The sequence below is a fragment of the Ixodes scapularis genome, unplaced genomic scaffold (assembly GCF_016920785.2).
Source record: "Ixodes scapularis isolate PalLabHiFi unplaced genomic scaffold, ASM1692078v2 PGA_scaffold8__174_contigs__length_109621045, whole genome shotgun sequence".
In the NCBI taxonomy this organism is placed as follows: Eukaryota; Metazoa; Arthropoda; class Arachnida; order Ixodida; family Ixodidae; genus Ixodes; species Ixodes scapularis.
Window position 1 is genome coordinate 37,302,201 of NW_024609883.1, and position 18,184 is coordinate 37,320,384.

Here is an 18,184-nt window from a genome sequence, read left to right on the forward strand (position 1 = left end):
TGGATACCCCCCTCAAGATCGCCCCCGTTGAGACATAGTAAACGACAAACACACATACAAAAGAAAGAAAAACGCTTCTCGTTTATTTGTATATCAGACTGGTCGGCTTGTTTTCACTCTTAATGTTTTGCAGCGGGACTTGCGTAACCGCGTGTGTACTATAGTCAATTTCACCTTACGGTGGGGCGCAGCGACCGTTGCGAGCCAATTTGATGACGTCTGAATGTCACGTGACATTCCGAATATCGGCACAACGACGTGCGGGTTTGCGCGGTCACGTGACTCGTTTACAACGCCTGATTGGCTCGTGGCTGTCTCCGCGATTCATAGCGAGAGGTAGCGTAGCATAAACAACACACGCTCACACAAACGGACCTCGGCGGAACGCAAATGAAGCAACCCCATGAACGAGAACAACGACAACACACACGCATACACAACCGCACACAAATATCAACAACTGGAGAGTAAGAAGGAGCAACAAAACTTCGAGAAAAAAAGAAGAAGAAAACTGCGGACATAAAGAGCCCAACTACGTCGCGCAATAATCGTTAACGCGTGGCGAGCCGGAACGAGCCAGTCAGGGGCGTGCACACGCACAAAACCGGGGCGTCTCCTTCTCACAGCACGGGCCGGGAAAACAAGGAGGCACCGAAGAGCGTAGTAATTACGCGCGACGATCTTCTTCCTCAATCCTTGATCCCAATAAATCTCGGAAGGTTGCGCGTAAAAACCAGAAACGCCAGAAACATTAAAAAAAAAGCAGACGACAAAAAAGAGGAGGTTTGAATAAGTGGGAAAGGGACACCGCGATGGTCCTGAACCGAAAGTAATGACCTCAGATGTTCGGTGCATGCACGGTCTTTCAGCGCCTTTATTTACACATACTTCCGATTTATATATATATATATATATATATATATATATATATGTGGAGAGAGAGAGAGAAAGGAGAGCGAGGTGGTTTAGAGTGTTCCGTGCGATTTTGCCTGTGGACATTTGTTGTAGTGAAAGCGTATGCAACATAAATTTTATGTTTTTTTTTATTTTTTTTATTTTTATGCGTATTAGAATTTTATGGTTTTATACGTCGGAGTCTAGAGAGGTTATTGATTAAGGGGTACACAACCTTTTCTCTGTAGTTATTACGGAGTCTGTCGTAATTTCCACACCGCGGAATCCATTACAAGCTTGCTAATCTTGCCCGCCGTTGGACTTTCTTTTCTTTCTTTTTTTTTTGCTACGGAAATTTACGACGGTTGTTGCGTAATTATATTAAGCTGTGGTTGCTGCCGGATCTCATGCGGTTGGCTTCTTCTGGCGTCAGAATATTCTGGGTAACTGTCCGCACCGTGTGACGAGGACCGTAGTCCCAAAAACTGTAACCCTCGTTTGCTGGAGCTTGCAGTTAGCCTCTGCAGGACGCAGTAGTGAGTTTATCAGTCACGACAGGGTAACTGAACACTGAGTTAAGCAATTAAACTTCGTTGTCTTCGGACAAAAGCAAGATACTAAAAGAAAACTGAATGTGCAATTTCATGCAAAAAAAAAGATTTAACTCGGAAATATATACATTTCAAATATATCTCGAGTTCCCAATTCAGAACGAAGGGAAAGGGTTTATATAATTTCCCCAATAAACATATCAGAACTTATATAGATTGTAAGTTATATATGAGTTATCATGACGTTTATGTTCTTTTAAGTACATTAACAAGATTCACATGCTTTGTTTTCACTATGTATCTACAACATATTTATATCAGAATATACGTTGAGCGCCTAGACATTAGCAGCCGAATTCAGTTCGCGGAAGCAACAGAGCACATACACACTCCCAGCACACTACTAAAACAAGAAGCATACTAATATACACTTTTCTTGCCACATAAACATGTGTATGGCAAATATTTAGTTTTTGTTTTCTTGCAAAGGATGCATTTCTATGTTTTCGAGATTATTGCTCGATAACAGTTTGGTGACCGGAACAGTTTCTGTTTAGATGGGTGGTTATTGATCCATTGTGTGGGTGGGGTATGTCGGGTATTCTTCGAATTTGAAACTGGCATTGTAATTGCAGTTTGTTGTAGAAATATACCTTAGCATACTCATGCTTGTAAGTACTATCCACGTTTTTTCTTATATATACAAAGACTACGTGCTGAATCCACCATCACCAACTTTTCGAGGCAAAAACATTACAAACCTGCTTGATTAAAATTCTCTCTCTTCCCAGTGATACCAGCAGCTTTTTCTCAGTCCAAACGTACACATGGCAAAACCTGACATTGCGTCATGCGCTCCTTCGATGCAGTCATTTAATCTGAGGCATTAAATCACCCTGTTAAAACATGAAAAGATGACGTATCTATAGCTGAATTACGCGTCGACATGTTCACATTGTTAGAATATCGCGTAGTCAATGTTCAAGACCAATTATTAGGTGGTCTGCCCTGTTTGCAGTGGTCGTCTCTGTTGCACTGGTGTGAAGCACCGCTCCTATGATCGCGGCAACTGTCACGCATCAGGGCTTCTGCGAAAAAGAACAGGTCATAAGTAGGTTTTCTTCTTTTTTTTTACATTTGAAGGATTCAGTTAGCCACCTCTACTCTCTTAAAGCTGAAGATATTTACCCAACACCGGTATTTACTCGCGATTAGTCTTGAGGATTACAGCTGTTTCGAAAGGATCAGTTGCATTCCCACGGGGTTTTCGCCGCTTCAGATAACAGAGTACACAAAAAACTGGCCTCCTAGGTGCAAGTTGAGTCTGTAAAAAAAAAAAGAAATAAATGCGTTACAACAAGTGGCGACAGCGAAGCACCCTAAACTGCGGCTACCCACCACCGCTAGACCCGATTAACATTTCCACAAGGCAGACATCCTGGATCTTAAAACCTCTAAATAGAACAATCTCAAAGCGCGACAATACTCCTTAAGCGTATTAAGTTCAAACAGCTTTACTGCTTTTCCTCCTTCTGTCTTCTGCCTGACTTTGAGCTCATTTTGATTTTGTTTTTTCTCTCCTATTTTCAGGGCTGAACCAAGTGGTCACATCAGTCGCCAACTGCGGAGTCTATGCCAGAAGGACGGTGCACGGAACATCGGCGCTCTGAACCGAAACCGACAAGATAAAGAACGAGAAAACACAAGCGTAAAAGGCAGCTTGGGCTGTCAATAAATATCCCACGGGAGCCAGGAGTACATCCCGGACTCTTCGTGGTCCAGTTTCGAGACGTCACCGAAGCCACGGATCACTTCCACAATAATAAAAAGAAAAACTACATAAAGCACCATAGAAAGACACCCGGACAGGTACAAGAACTACCGCGTTCCACGGGCTGGTGCCAGTGGAGCGTAACCGAGTGACGATCGCTGAAGAGCGGCTTGTTGATTTTGCTTTTTCGCCCGCTCCTTCCTTCGCCAGTGTGAGGACGTGTCGAGGACCGTGTCACCGGAGCATAGCCTTTATGGGACACCTGGAGCCCGGCACGGAAGTGAGACCTTCGCGGTGCCAGTTTGGGAGGCCGGAAACGACTAGGAGCCGTACCCGTCAAAGACGGTGCCCGGTTTCACCACAGATCGGCCACACAATCACGCCCGATTGTAGCCGGCAAGCGCGTCTTCGTAAGCGCGGGTGCATCGCCGTACCGGCTTCCTGACTCCGGATGAAAGGACTCCAGGAAGAGACGTCTTCTGCAGCCTTTTCGTCAACTGTAGAGTAAAGCTGGTAAAAGCGCGTTTGTCTTTCCCTAAGGTCAACGTCCGGCGCTTAGAGACAACCACAGGGACGTCTTCCTAGAACAAGAACTCTTCAGGTTCAGTCTCGTCCGTTACTCATATCTCAAGGGACAAAAGCGATCTCGCAAGACTCGCCGGCATCCTTCGTTTACGCCAACTGATCATCAAGGGCGAGGTGTTGAATCATTTGCTCTACTTGTTCCTTATTGATTTGTTGTTTTGCGCCCAACGCAGGATCGCGAAGATAAGACCACAAGGCGAAGCCCTTAATTAAGTCGACGGAAGCGAAGGTAGACCGCGTTTAGCCAAGACGACTTTGCCAGGAGCTTACCCTTGAAATCGGCGGTTGCCCCAGGGATACCTGATCCGGAAAAGACCGCGAGGAATTGATTAATCACGTTTCCTGACACTGACGAAGCCCAAGGATTTGTAATAAATAAAAGACGTAAACGTTAGAGGAGGTTCCTTCAAAGGGCACGTTCTCGTTGTTGCTAGTGTTGTTTATACGGCATCGTAAAAACACTTCCACATTCTCTCAGTGGTGCACTTGTAGTTACCAGAAAACCCGCAAAAACTTTCGGAAGGTAAGCTTCCGATTTTCACAGGACTACGCTTAAAAGAAGAACAAAAGCTGTTAGCTTCAACTCAACAACATGTGGTGCAAAGAAGTGTGGGAACATTGTCCTCTAGTAACCTTCCAACGCCTCTGAAGGCCTACTGCGTCTAAACTGGTGTAGACCAGTCATCAAACCACATAAGCTCGCTTCGAACCATAAGAAGATCTCCGTAGGTCATCGTGGAGTTTGTATTGTCCAAGCTACACGAATTAAGAACTAAGTAAGATAGCTATAACTTAAGCCATTGGAAATATCCACCGTCAAGTCATCCATGTCTCTCAGCTCCAACACCGGTGGAACCCCAGACTCCTGGTGTCCAATGGGACTACCACCGCGCGAGTTCGTGCGACGGGTGCCGCTGCCCCAAGTGGTGCGCATCCAGGAGAGGGTGCAGTCTCCGTCCAGTCTCGATCTGAGTCAGCCCTTGGTCCTGTACAAGGCGTACAAGTGCCGCAAGGTCCACGCTCGGAGTCTCAGTCCCGACGTACGGAGTCCTGGACTCAGCCTCGCGGGTCCGGCCCTGGTCATTCCGGACAGCTACAGCGGTGAGTTTGTATCCCAACTTTTTTCTCGACAAGGGCAACGATGGTACGATGGGCGGAGTTACGGCCGTGCAAGAAAACGTTCCCAAACCTGACAGTCCTTGTTGCCTACGCTTGAACAGGGTGAAAGATAAAAATCAGGAGGATTCAAATCGTGATTTAAACGAGACCGGTTTTACTATGATAATTTCAGTCAAACCTTTCCCGCAAAAATAATCCCAAGAATATAAATATATATTTTTATTTACCGTTTGTCTACCATTTGATGCTCTCTACTTGCATTTTTTTTTTTTGTATTTAAATCAAGGATTTATTAAGCAAGAAAGATTTATGTCATGTTGAGTACGAGTTCAAACCCACGGACTTCTGAGCAAATTGGAACGTTCAGATTTCTTTCTACCATTCATTTCGCTCATTCTTTACGTAACGCCCTACAGCGAGTAGATAAGTACGCGGAAGAACGCAACTAGCGCTAGAAAAGTATCGTCCTATTGAAAAACTGGAACGCAAATAAAATGCAAATAAGGCTAGCTTAGCCTAAAAATATCGAGCTTCTTTTTTCCTCCTATGGCGGAGTTCACTCAATAAAAAGCTGTTAATCAAACGGTACATTAAATTTACATTAATTCTTTCTTCCGCGTTGTATTCAGTGATCGGACCGACTGAACAGTCAAACTGTCATGTTAAAAAAAAAAAAAGACATAGATTAAAAATCACCCCTTTATGGCGAAAGTGATTTAAATGAAATTAATTCGATTTACAAATTAATCTGATTTAAAGAAAATATATTTCACTAACTTTTTTTTTTTTTTTTAATGATGCTTAAATCATGCACATTAGGAAAGGCACCTTCCACACAAACCAACTTTCTTATCAGTGCCCAGTGCGCCGGATAACGTTGGGTATTAACTTTAGCTTTGTTTCTGTGGACGTGAATCCTGCAGTTGTTGCAATAAACTTTATCACAACGATTTTGCAATACCTGTAGCCAACCTCCAGCGTCGATATGACGCCTCGTAAGAGGAAGAGTTCATTTCAGTGTACTCCAACCCCCCGATCTCTAATCCTCCAAACATGAAACTTTATTTTATGTTTTACTCACGATCCTTAACAACCACTAAAAATGGTTCACAAATTTCTATTAAAATACGAATGTGTCTGTTGCAACGGCGTCGTACCGCTTACCACGAGAGAACACATCGGCGCGACCCTACCTCCAAAGCTTCTATATACGTATAAGTTCCGAAGCCCCGGAACAATTCTAATCCGGGTAAATTTATCATTTTATTTAACCGTCCATTTTTTTCGCCGCGAGCTTGAATTCATTCCAACAATGTTATCAGCGACCATTTCTCACAAAGAGTGCTCAGATTTGGTCTAAAAAAAAAAAGTAGAAAAAGATTCAGTCTAATGCAAAACCTATAGTCTACACGCAGGCCATAACTGTTTCAGAGCCACCCTATATGTGGCTTCGGTGTGCCAGTGTTTCCTCTCATCGTAAAGAACCACTCGGTCACGTGTAAACGAGCCTTAACCGTATTCGACACACACAGACTGTGGGCGTCGTCCAAACAATCAACAACAGCGCCGCCGCCATGAGAGCGCTCTACTTCAAACACGGAAACTCTGACAGACGCGATAAATAAAAAAAGGCCCTTTGCGCTTTCACACGAGGCGTCTTTTCAACAACAACAACGAGTGTATATTTAGAGCGAACGAAAGTGTGTATTCTCGAAAAGACCCACTGGCTTGGACTTCCCCAATAAATCGGACGTCTCGCATGATCGCGTCGCAAAGACTGCACGAAAGCCCCAAGACGTTAAACCACGCGATTACGCCCCGAAGGCGAATCACTCTCTGAAACAGTCGCTGCCTTCGCTCGACCTCCGCAAAACAACAGCAAAAAAAAAAAAAAAAAAAAAAAAGCCAAGGTCTTGTCAAAATGGCTGCTTTCTCTCTTTCTCTTTCTTTCTCTCTCTGGCTTGTTTCACCAACTGTCCGAAGGCAGTCATCGCGATTGCCGAGCACATTTCCTCACTGCCACTTTGGGCCTCTGGGCCGCTGAAAATGAAAAACATTACGCACGCGAAGACGGGTCGTTTATACACGCGACCGCTAAATCGGTACTTGGAAAACCTATCGGTCGGAAAAGCCATGCCCAGGAGCGTTTGATCATGTTTCGTTTTTCGTCAACTTGGCCCGCAGGTGAAGCTATATACGAGCACGTTTAGCCAATGACGTATCGTGAATGTCCCGTGGCACATTGTCTGCCGCGCGTGTATGATCCCTCCGACCAATGACGCGTCTTTTAAGCGTTCCGTCACGGCGTTTGTTGCATGTGTTTTCTGTCTCGTTATTATGCGGAGCGCAAGCTTGTTTGCTTCTAGTGCGGAGGGGGGGGGGGGGGGGGGGGGGGGAGGGAGGAGGGGGCTGCAGTGATCACCGGCTCGATTGAAAGGACAGTGGGTAGACCTCAAAGCAAGCTGCCTCGATGTCTACCCCTATCCTCCTAATCGAATCAATCAGGCTCCACATGACTTGCGTTAGCCCACATATCACTTTAGTCACTGGCAGATTTTGAAACTCGGGGAGTGACGTGTCCCCGATAATCTTAATTTCGTTCCGGAACCAATGATACTGCGCGCGGCATTAACCCACAAGAACACCGAAGAAACCAGTCACAAAACGAGTGAACATGTTAGGCAACATTCTGCACTCATTTAGCTGCCAGTGACTTCATACATCTGTCGAGAGCGGCTCTAACGAAGTCGGTTATAACGAAATAGCGGATATAGCAAAGTGATTTCCGATTCCCGTTGGCTTCATTATTATAACTTATAACCCGTCTCAACAGAATAGTCAGTATAGCGGAACAGGGTGTACGGTGTACGGCTAATCGTAAATAAAAGCTTCCGTCGCTTGCTGATTGGTGTCTAAGCGCTCCGATGTGATGACGCCGTCATCTGATAGGCTGCGAGTCAGTAACGTGTTGCGATAGCCTCTGGCTATACACGCCGTCGTCCGAAGTCCAAAGTTACGCGGGAAAGACACTCTTCGCGCGTCCAGGAGCTGCGTGCTCCGACTTATGCGGCTTGCGGTTTTGCCCTCGCTTTTTTTCCGTTTTCATTATTGGCGACCACATCACACTTGATTATAAAGTTGCAGTCGTCGATGTATTTAAAAAATGCGTTAGGCAGCACGGCGAGCGAAGAAACTCCCCAGTATACTTTTTTCCCGGCGAATTCAGTATCATGAACAAGCACAACCCTGCTACGTTGTGAGCTTCTATGCTGATTAATTATCGCAAATTTTTATTGCAGCAATTCCACCTGCTCGCGTCAAATGTCGAGGTTGTGACATTGAGGCCCAGTATACATTATTTGCTTGGTAATTTCTGTTACGCATTTACGACGGACTATGACACGGATTATGTAACCGTGTTACTAGTCATCCAATCAAAAAAAAAATCTAAATGTCAGAAATTTAATTAAAGAAAAGGACTTGCTGTCTATGATCATTTCTTCGAAGAATTGGTAAATTATTAACACTTAGAGCAAGCGTTCCCATAAGCCCAAATAAAAACATATTTTATATATTAAATTAACTTGGATACCATGGTTCTATAATCTAATGGCACCGGAAGCGAAAAGCAAACCTGTTTGTGTGAGCGCTTTTTTTATGTGAACATTGCTATCGCCATGTTTGCGTTAATGCGCTAATACATCCGGCGCGGGAGTCAAAAGTGTTCTTTGGTCTTTATGGGACACATTTTTTCACCCATACGACGACGGATTTCAGAGGAATAGATGGTATAGACTAGGGCTTCATGCATAAGCAAAGAACATCCGCGGAGTTGGCTAGTGGCTAGTTAGCGGCTAGCGGAGCTGCAGAGCGGCCGTTGCAGAGGCTTTCTCTACACAGCACTGGAGTTTTGTTTGTCACATGATTGAAATCGGCGAATAGAGGCGCGATGGCGCGTGGGCAACAGACTCGCAACCCTGGCTCCCCTACGGGGAGCCTGTCTAGGAACTCTGATTTCTCTGAAATCGCGACGTCCTTGTCGTCTGCCAGCAGCCCGGTTGCTCTACACAGCATGCCAACGCAAGCCCTGGGCGCTAGGTGGGAAGACAGCTGGCGCATGCGCAAAACGCTTCTTGGAAAGCGTCCATCAGATGCAAAGGTATTATCCGCATAGCACTACACTTCCGACTATGCGTACGCGAGCGTGCCTTGGCTTCGGTCCATCCGGAGGTTAAGGAAGAACGAAAAAAAATCGTCCCACAGCCGTCCTTGCGTCGTCGCTCTGCATTCCGCGAACCGTTTTATACAAGCTGGCCGCGTTGGGTCTTTCGCACCGCTTGGAAGAATCAATGACCGCTTTGACAGATACCAACACTAAAGAGCCATCCGTGCCGCTCCTTTCACAATCTCTGCAGGTGCGTTCGTAGTGTAGCGCTTATGTGGAGAAAAAAAACAAAAACATTTGTAAAACCGTTGTTACACTGCTCATGTATCGCATAAAAGGCACGGAGTTTCTCTGCGGACATGATGACAGGAAAGTCTGTGGACACGCTTGAAGCACGCTCGACATATGTTTGTTGTATGCATATACATATGTTTGCTTCGAGTATATCTGAAGGCAGTTTCTGCATGACCAATGTGACCGTTACACAAGGAAAAAAAATGCCTCAGAGAGCGTATGAAGACAGTGGCGTACCAACTTGTTTTTGAGTGGAAGGGCAATGCTGCCAACGTTAATCATAGCCACGCGCTGGGGTTGACAAAGTAGAAAACGCGCGCCGAGCTCCAGGCTGTGTTAGGGTTCGGCTATTCTCATCACCGTTGTGGTTGGACACGATCCACTACCCGAGTGTCCGCCGAGGCATCGATTGTCACGAGCCGAAGTCGAGTGCTGAGGCAGTTCTCGTATCCAATCCACGAGCCGCGCTCGATTGTCGTCAGGCGGGCGGTTTCGATCCCACAATTACGTCATCGAGATTTTGCGAAGGCAAGATTCAAAGAAATAGTCCCCTTTTACCCTCGCAATTTCACCGCGACAAAGAATTTTGTAAATGAGTGGCGGTCTATGCGAGTAAACTTGGCCAAGACTAGGACCAGTACGCCTCTGCAAAATCATGAACATTCCAAACCAATATCGCTTCACCACCCCTTTAAATGGTTCAGCCGTATGCATCCATCCATACATAGCCAACACAACACAGATAGAAAGCGGTAGTGCTGAATTTAACGCATTTAGCTGGGACCCGTGTTCTGAACTGGACGCAAGTTCCGGCCGTACGCTGACACAACGCGCGTGTCCCACATGTTACCTGCGCTGTCCGTCAGTAAGTGACGTATAAGATTCAGCCCCACTGCTTTCTGTCTCGCCGCTCAAAGCACGCGCAGTCGAGGGAGGACACGAACGTGCGTCCTTCAAGTGAATCGGATCAAGTCCGGGGGGGAAGGGGGGGCTCTACGAAACGCACGACCAAAACGGTCTCTGATCTGCGGTTTCCTCATCGTCGCTCCTCGCAACACAAGAAGTGAAAGGGGAGAGATATCAAAACGAGGGCGAGTTTGTTCACCCTCGGATAAAGGAACAAGCAGGAAGGATGCGAGAGGTCGACAGAGTTGAGAGGAGGTCACCCCGTTAATGACCATCATCCGGGTGGTTTCCTTCCCAAACCAGATGGGACAAAAGCGAGGCGGAAAAACGACACGTAGAAGAACCGGCAGAAAAGAGACACGAGAGCGCAGAAAAAAGAAAGCCGCAGCGTTGACGAGATGGGCGGAGAAGAAGGGCCGACACGCCATCGTGATTGACTCTCCCGAGCACGCGAGCAGCGTGAGCGTATACTTCAGTAGGTGGAAATGAGGATTTTTGTTACTATTTTTTTTATATTATTATCGCGTGTGAGGGTTGATCCTGTTTGTCTACCCTCATATGCGGTGCGTGACTGCGTTTGCGAAGGCCTTGATCGTTTTTGGAGTGTATCGGGTCGAAAACGGAAATCTTTGCTGAAAAAAGAGCTCTGATTGACCAGATGCGAGGATCCATCATGTAAGATGGATAACAGAACGACTCAATGGTCTACGTACTACAGCATTATGGGAGCTGCTTACTCATATGGCTGGAAGCCTAATGTTCGGCCTTGGGGATGCGTACAAACGACTGCACTTAGCCGCGCCTTGCGCATTCCACGTAAGCACAGAATAGCTTGGTTCGATTTACCTGTCCCCGCTGCACTGGCGCAGAAAAGTGTAGGGCAATGAACTTCCGGTATCTGTATGGAGATACGACAGGGTGTACAGCGCCCTACACTTTTTTGCGCTGGTGCATGAGGTGCACGCAAATCGAACGAGTCTATACTCTGTTTCACCTTGTGTTGAACCGCAGGAAAGGCTACAAGCGCGAGATCCTTGCTCTATGGCACACGTCGGCGGCACAAGCTCTCGTGCACCAAGGGCAGCTGCCAACGCTATGAGCTCGCGGTTCTAGCCTTCGCTGCGGTACAGCATAAGGTGAAACGGAGTATAATATTTACCACAGTAGCCGTAGTGCTACGTGACCAGGCATGTACACGTCACCCTTAAAAGGTAACTAACTTGTTACCCGTTATCTGCTCGAAGAGTAACTCAACACGTTACTCGTTACCGGTCCTCAAGGAACGCGTTACTTTACTTCAAAAGTAGCGAGTTACTTTTCTCGCTACTTTGGCGCGACTAAATACAGAACTGCTTTTGTTTCATGGTTTATTGTTTTCTTTTCAGTAGTCGTTGCAGTTAAGCAGCGGCTGCCTCTCGAAGTTTTCATCGGTCATAATTTCCTCGTTTCGTGGGAATACATTTCTGACGACGCTGAAGAGTCGCCCTACTGACGCGGTCAACGGAAAGGCAGTGATTGTGCTTCAGGGAGAGCTGGTGATTCTGAGATTCCCTTCTCTCTTTTGTTCTCTCGGCTTCTAAAGTTTCAAGTTGACAATGGGTTATGTGCCTTCCCGCGTCTGCAACCTCCGGGTTTTCATTCGGTCTGCGCACAATTCTAGAAGGTTCAACCAACGAACCTCATTCTGTTCGCTGAATGAAGGACATTCCTAGCTGTAGAGTTCGACTGACGTGTTCAGCGATAAACGTTGCCATACTGTCATGCTGTTTAGTTGTTTCTCGGGTTGCCTTTGTCGCAACAGACGCATACTCAGGTTTGAATTAAAACGAGGCTGTTTAAATTTTGCTGTACACGTCACTCCTGAAAAGCAAGAAAACACCGTTACTCGTTACTTGACCTTAAAAGTAACTAAGTACGTTACTCGTTTCTTTTCTAGAAATGCAAATAAATAAGTTACTCGTTACCAAAAAAAAGTAACTAGGTAGAAGTCACTCGTTACTAGTATCGCGTTAAGTACATGTCTCTATGTGACGGTTGGCTTTTCTGTGTTCCTTTGTCTCGAATAACATCTTGTATCTCGAGAGCGTTCTAGCATCGATCATACGGAGAGAATGTCCAAGGCCCTTTCTTACCTTGCTCGTCGAGCAGGTCGCAGTTGCTTATCTCGTTGTCGGACTATCAATATTCGATCACCAACGCGTACCTTTACACAACAGCTTTAGTTGATGATGGCGGTCGTCATAAGACACATCCGTAAGCCGATGCAAATCAAACGAAAATGTTTTACTAATGTTTTTTTTTTTTTTTTTTTTTTTATAGATATAGGTGCAAAAAGGACATTCGGTGTGACTAACGCCGTCCTTCTGCAACACGTCTGGGAGCTGTTCTGCGAGAAGTGATTGGGGCTAATTTGAAAACAACGAGTGTCCTTTCGGAAGGTCAATAGCTTTGGGAAAGGGGGGAAAACAAGGTGAATCGGAAGCCCTCGCCACGTGATTCACGCTTTGCACGATGCGAGCTCGAAAAGCAGTCAAATCTCCGCGGCCGGACTCCTTCCGAAGTAGGACAGGCCCACCGAGGACTGGCTACGCGCAAAAAATATTGTAAGAACGACTTATAACGTGTCCGTAGGCGTGCGCTTTTAACCGAAAGACACCAATAAACATCCGTCGATGAACTGTCCTGGGATGAAGTATACTTGGGATGAAGTGTGGTAGAGCCGTGAAAACTACTAAATCAGTTAAAAGCGAGAAAAAAACACCGATTCTTTGCAATTTTTCCCCCAGCTATATTTTTTTTTTTTAAGAATCGAACTCTTGCTATTGTTGTAGAATATAATTTCTTGTTTTTCGTGATATTTCTTTTTTTCGCCGACAATCATCTTGTTTTGGGTTCGTCCGAAATAAATAACCAAACTGCACCGATATCTAAAAAAAAAAAATAAATAAACACGGAAGAACATATCGGTCGATTTCTCTTATAAATAAACACCGAAAAATCTACGCCTTACTAAAGTCACCGATAGCATGAGAAACGCAGGGCATGGCGAGTTCCGAGCATGTTGTTCTCGCGTCACCGACAATCAAATTGCGCCATTCGGACAATAAGAACGCCCGAGAGACGTTTCTCACGAGGTGAGAAACGGGATCATGATGAACCACGCTCCAGTTTCTCAAGCAGTGACTATTCATGATTCAGTCATTCGTACTTCATGAAACGAAGGCTAGGTGTATATGAACATAGTGACAGTTGCGCACACAGGGACAAGGACAGAGAAGAGGAACACGTAGACGACAGACAAGCGCACACTCACAACTCATGTATTAACGAAAGAAGAAAAGAAAGTGGTACAGAACGCGGAATCCGCTCGAGCGTTGGCCACACAGGCACGAGGGACCAGAGGCCCGAGGGCTCGAGGGGTACTGTTAAAATTACCCACACGAAAATGATTTTAAAGAGGCAATTTCCTCCTCTGTTAATGACACAGACGGAAAGCTGACACATCGCTCGCCCATGCTTAGAATAATGAAAGCTTCAAAAATCTCTCTGGTGTGTTTTTCCCGGTACCTGCCTATTGTATTGGTGTCCGCTAAGGATGGCGTACAATTACACGATTTACAGTGAAGGGGTAGATGGCCCCCCACCGTAGACTTTAGAGAGAGATTGTGCTCTCGTAGCCGGTCGTTCACACACCGCCCGGTCTGTCCAACGTAGCTTTTATCACACGAAAGAGGGATACTATATACTACACTCAGGGAGCAGGGCACATAAAAGTGGGAGTGGTTCTTGTGGCACGTATGTTTTTTAAAATTGTTTACCTTAGCATGAACTTTTTGACAAATTTGAGCCATTTTTTGGGGGGCTGACATCACTAAAGGGACCCCGTAACGGCTAGCCACCTTTTTAAGATTGTGGGAAATTTTATGCATATACGGGACGACCACAATTCTTTTTTTGTCAAAAGCGGGGTTAGGTTTTTGAACTCCCTTCACTCTCTTGACCAGAGTTCCCACTACCTCAGTCAGCACCTGCATAGGAAAGCCCGAGGATGTCAGCCTCTCAATTTGTGCTTCAAAACTACATTGGAGGGTATGATAACAAGACTTATTTAAGGCGCTTGTAAGGCATGACATAGCTATACCCCTTTTAACGACTTTGGAGTGAGAGGACGTGTAGTTTAGGATGCCTTTCTTGGAACGAGGGGAAAAGGTCCAGCACAGGTGATTGGGTAGCAGAGAAAGCGAAAGGTCCAGAAATTGCAAAATTCCTTCCTTTGGCGTTTCACAGGTAAAGACAAGTCCCAAACCACATTTGTGGAAAATGTCCATTGTCTTACAGACAACATCATTATCGACCGTTTTTTTGTACACCAGCAAGAAGTCGTCGACATATCTAAACACTTTTGTGACTGTCGTGGAATCAATGGAAGACTCAATAGCACGGTCAACACCCGAAAGAAAAATATCGCTTAAAACCGGTGCTACACATGAGCCAATGCACACACCCGACTTTTGTAAATAAACCCCATTTTGCCACTGTATGAAAGTGGAACTAAGATAGAAATGGAGAAGTTCTAGGAAACTTTCCAACGTTATCCCACTTGAGTTCCGGAACGAAAGTTCATCATGTGACTCAATGCAGGACCTGACAGAGGCGAGCAAGGAATCATGGGGAAGTGAGTACAAGAGGTCTTGAACATCCACGCTGAAGACACTGTGATTGTTAAAGTCATTTGTCTTCAGAAATTCAAGAACAGCCTCCGAATTGCTGATCAAAAAGGGGTCGTTAATTTTTAACCCTGACAGGTGTTTCTGCAGATATGTCGATACTTGCCGTTGCCACGAACCTCTTTCAGTAACAATAGCTCGGAATGGGCATGCTTCCTTGTGTGTTTTGGCACTGAAGAAGATTTATAAGTGCAGCTCTTCAGCTTTTCTGATGTTGGCAGCTAACTGTGTTAATGTGAGACGTTCGCACAGACTGAGAGCCTGGCTCTTCACTTTTTTCATCACAATCTGCACCTGTCGGAAGTTCTTTTGTACTGCTGCGCAGGCTTTTTCATTATACATGCCTTCAGGCATTATCACGAAGGAGCCTTCTTTATCGGCCTCCAAAACAAGCTGTTGGTTGTCGACCAAGAAGTTAACCAGACGCATAGGATCCTGGGTCTGGACTTTCCCCGAGACAGAAACAGCGTCAACACATTCCGATATAGATCGAGGTCGTATCTTCTCATCAGTCTTGTACGCCACCTTTCTTGCCAAAGTAAGTAGTTCCGGAGGGTGCAGATTCGGTTGAAGGCAAAACTTGGGGCCAAGATTCAAGGTTGATTGAAGGGAATGGGGTACCACAATATCCCCGAGGTTGGTAAATCTCCCTGATTAACTTCTTGGTCGACAACCAACAGCTTGTTTTGGAGGCCGATAAAGAAGGCTCTTTCGTGATAATGCCTGAAGGCATGTATAATGAAAAAGCCTGCGCAGCAGTACAAAAGAACTTCCGACAGGTGCAGATTGTGATGAAAAAAATGAAGAGCCAGGCTCTCAGTCTGTGCGAACGTCTCACATTAACACAGTTAGCTGCCAACATCAGAAAAGCTGAAGAGCTGCACTTAGAAATCTTCTTCAGTGCCAAAACACACAAGGAAGCATGCCCATTCCGAGCTATTGTTACTGAAAGAGGTTCGTGGCAACGGCAAGTATCGACATATCTGCAGAAACACCTGTCAGGGTTAAAAATTAACGACCCCTTTTTGATCAGCAATTCGGAGGCTGTTCTTGAATTTCTGAAGACAAATGACTTTAACAATCACAGTGTCTTCAGCGTGGATGTTCAAGACCTCTTCTACTCACTTCCCCATGATTCCTTGCTCGCCTCGGTCAGGTCCTGCATTGAGTCACATGATGAACTTTCGTTCCGGAACTCAAGTGGGATAACGTTGGAAAGTTTCCTAGAACTTCTCCATTTCTATCTTAGTTCCACTTTCATACAGTGGAAAAATGGGGTTTATTTACAAAAGTCGGGTGTGTGCATTGGCTCATGTGTAGCACCGGTTTTAAGCGATATTTTTCTTTCGGGTGTTGACCGTGCTATTGAGTCTTCCATTGATTCCACGACAGTCACAAAAGTGTTTAGATATGTCGACGACTTCTTGCTGGTGTACAAAAAAACGGTCGATAATGATGTTGTCTGTAAGACAATGGACATTTTCCACAAATGTGGTTTGGGACTTGTCTTTACCTGTGGAACGCCAAAGGAAGGAATTTTGCAATTTCTGGACCTTTCGCTTTCTCTGCTACCCAATCACCTGTGCTGGACCTTTTCCCCTCGTTCCAAGAAAGGCATCCTAAACTACACGTCCTCTCACTCCAAAGTCGTTAAAAGGGGTATAGCTATGTCATGCCTTACAAGCGCCTTAAATAAGTCTTGTTATCATACCCTCCAATGTAGTTTTGAAGCACAAATTGAGAGGCTGACATCCTCGGGCTTTCCTATGCAGGTGCTGACTGAGGTAGTGGGAACTCTGGTCAAGAGAGTGAAGGGAGTTCAAAAACCTAAGCCCGCTTTTGACAAAAAAAGAATCGTGGTCGTCCCGTATATGCATAAAATTTCCCACAATCTTAAAAAGGTGGCTAGCCGTTACGGGGTCCCTTTAGTGATGTCAGCCCCCCAAAAAATGGCTCAAATTTGTCAAAAAGTTCATGCTAAGGTAAACAATTTTAAAAAACATACGTGCCACAAGGACCACTCCCACTTTTATGTGCCCTGCTCCCTGAGTGTAGTATATAGTATCCCTCTTTCATGTGGTAAAAGCTACGTTGGACAGACCGGGCGGTGTGTGAACGACCGGCTACGAGAGCACAATCTCTCTCTAAAGTCTACGGTGGGGGGCCATCTACCCCTTCACTGTAAATCGTGTAATTGTACGCCATCCTTAGCGGACACCAATATAATAGGCAGGTACCGGGAAAAACACACCAGAGAGATTTTTGAAGCTTTCATTATTCTAAGCATGGGCGAGCGATGTGTCAGCTTTCCGTCTGTGTCATTAACAGAGGAGGAAATTGCCTTTTTAAAATCATTTTCGTGTGGGTAATTTTAACAGTACCCCTCGAGCCCTCGGGCCTCTGGTCCCTCGTGCCTGTGTGGCCAACGCTCGAGCGGATTCCGCGTTCTGTACCACTTTCTTTTCTTCTTTCGTTAATACATGAGTTGTGAGTGTGCGCTTGTCTGTCGTCTACGTGTTCCTCTTCTCTGTCCTTGTCCCTGTGTGCGCAACTGTCACTATGTTCAATAACTACCAACTCGCCCAACTGTCTACTCTGCTAGGTGTATACACTCCGTGCGACGCGACTGGCGCGCCGCCGCGCGGCCGGTGCCGAAGGTAGGGAGTGAGAACCCGAGAGAAAACGAAACCGAAACCACGCCGCGTACGTTGGTATTAAAGTCGGAGTGGTGCGGTTGCACTGGGTTCACAGCATGAAGTGCTGCCTGTGCTGCGTCATTAAGTGCTTCAATAGTTATGCGTCGTATCTCGTGGAGACAAAGTTTCACAGTTTTTCACCTCGCCGATGTTTTGTGGGACGGCGACAACGATGGAGCCGTGCCGTACGACGCGAGAAATTTGGTCTCCCGATCATGTCTGCCACTGTGTCGGCACGGCTGACATATTCTACACTGCCGCTTTGCGCTCTGCGTTTGTTTTCGTACCAGTACATGTGTCAGCGCCGATGGAAGGAACTAAAATGCCATCCCACACTCGCGGGTATGCAGTGCCAATTTCGTTGGAGGAATGCCCTCCAAAGAAGTTTCGTCCTGTAAAAGCTTGGTCTGCTGGGCAAGTTGGAAGTGGACATTCATATTAAAAATAGCGCAAAAGAGACGGGACAATAAGACGAA

At 45.9% G+C, this 18,184-nt stretch overlaps 1 protein-coding gene across 1 annotated transcript in view; it reads left to right on the top strand.

Moving 5' to 3' along the window:
• Positions 1 to 3,035: 3,035 nt before the first annotated feature.
• Positions 3,036 to 18,184, top strand: part of LOC120843123 — a 79,107-nt gene continuing 63,958 nt past the window's right edge. The window contains exon 1 of the mRNA XM_040214353.3: positions 3,036 to 4,902. Within this exon, the coding sequence (XP_040070287.1) occupies positions 4,629 to 4,902 (274 nt within the window). The 5' untranslated portion in view covers positions 3,036 to 4,628. The remainder of the gene's footprint in view (positions 4,903 to 18,184) is intronic.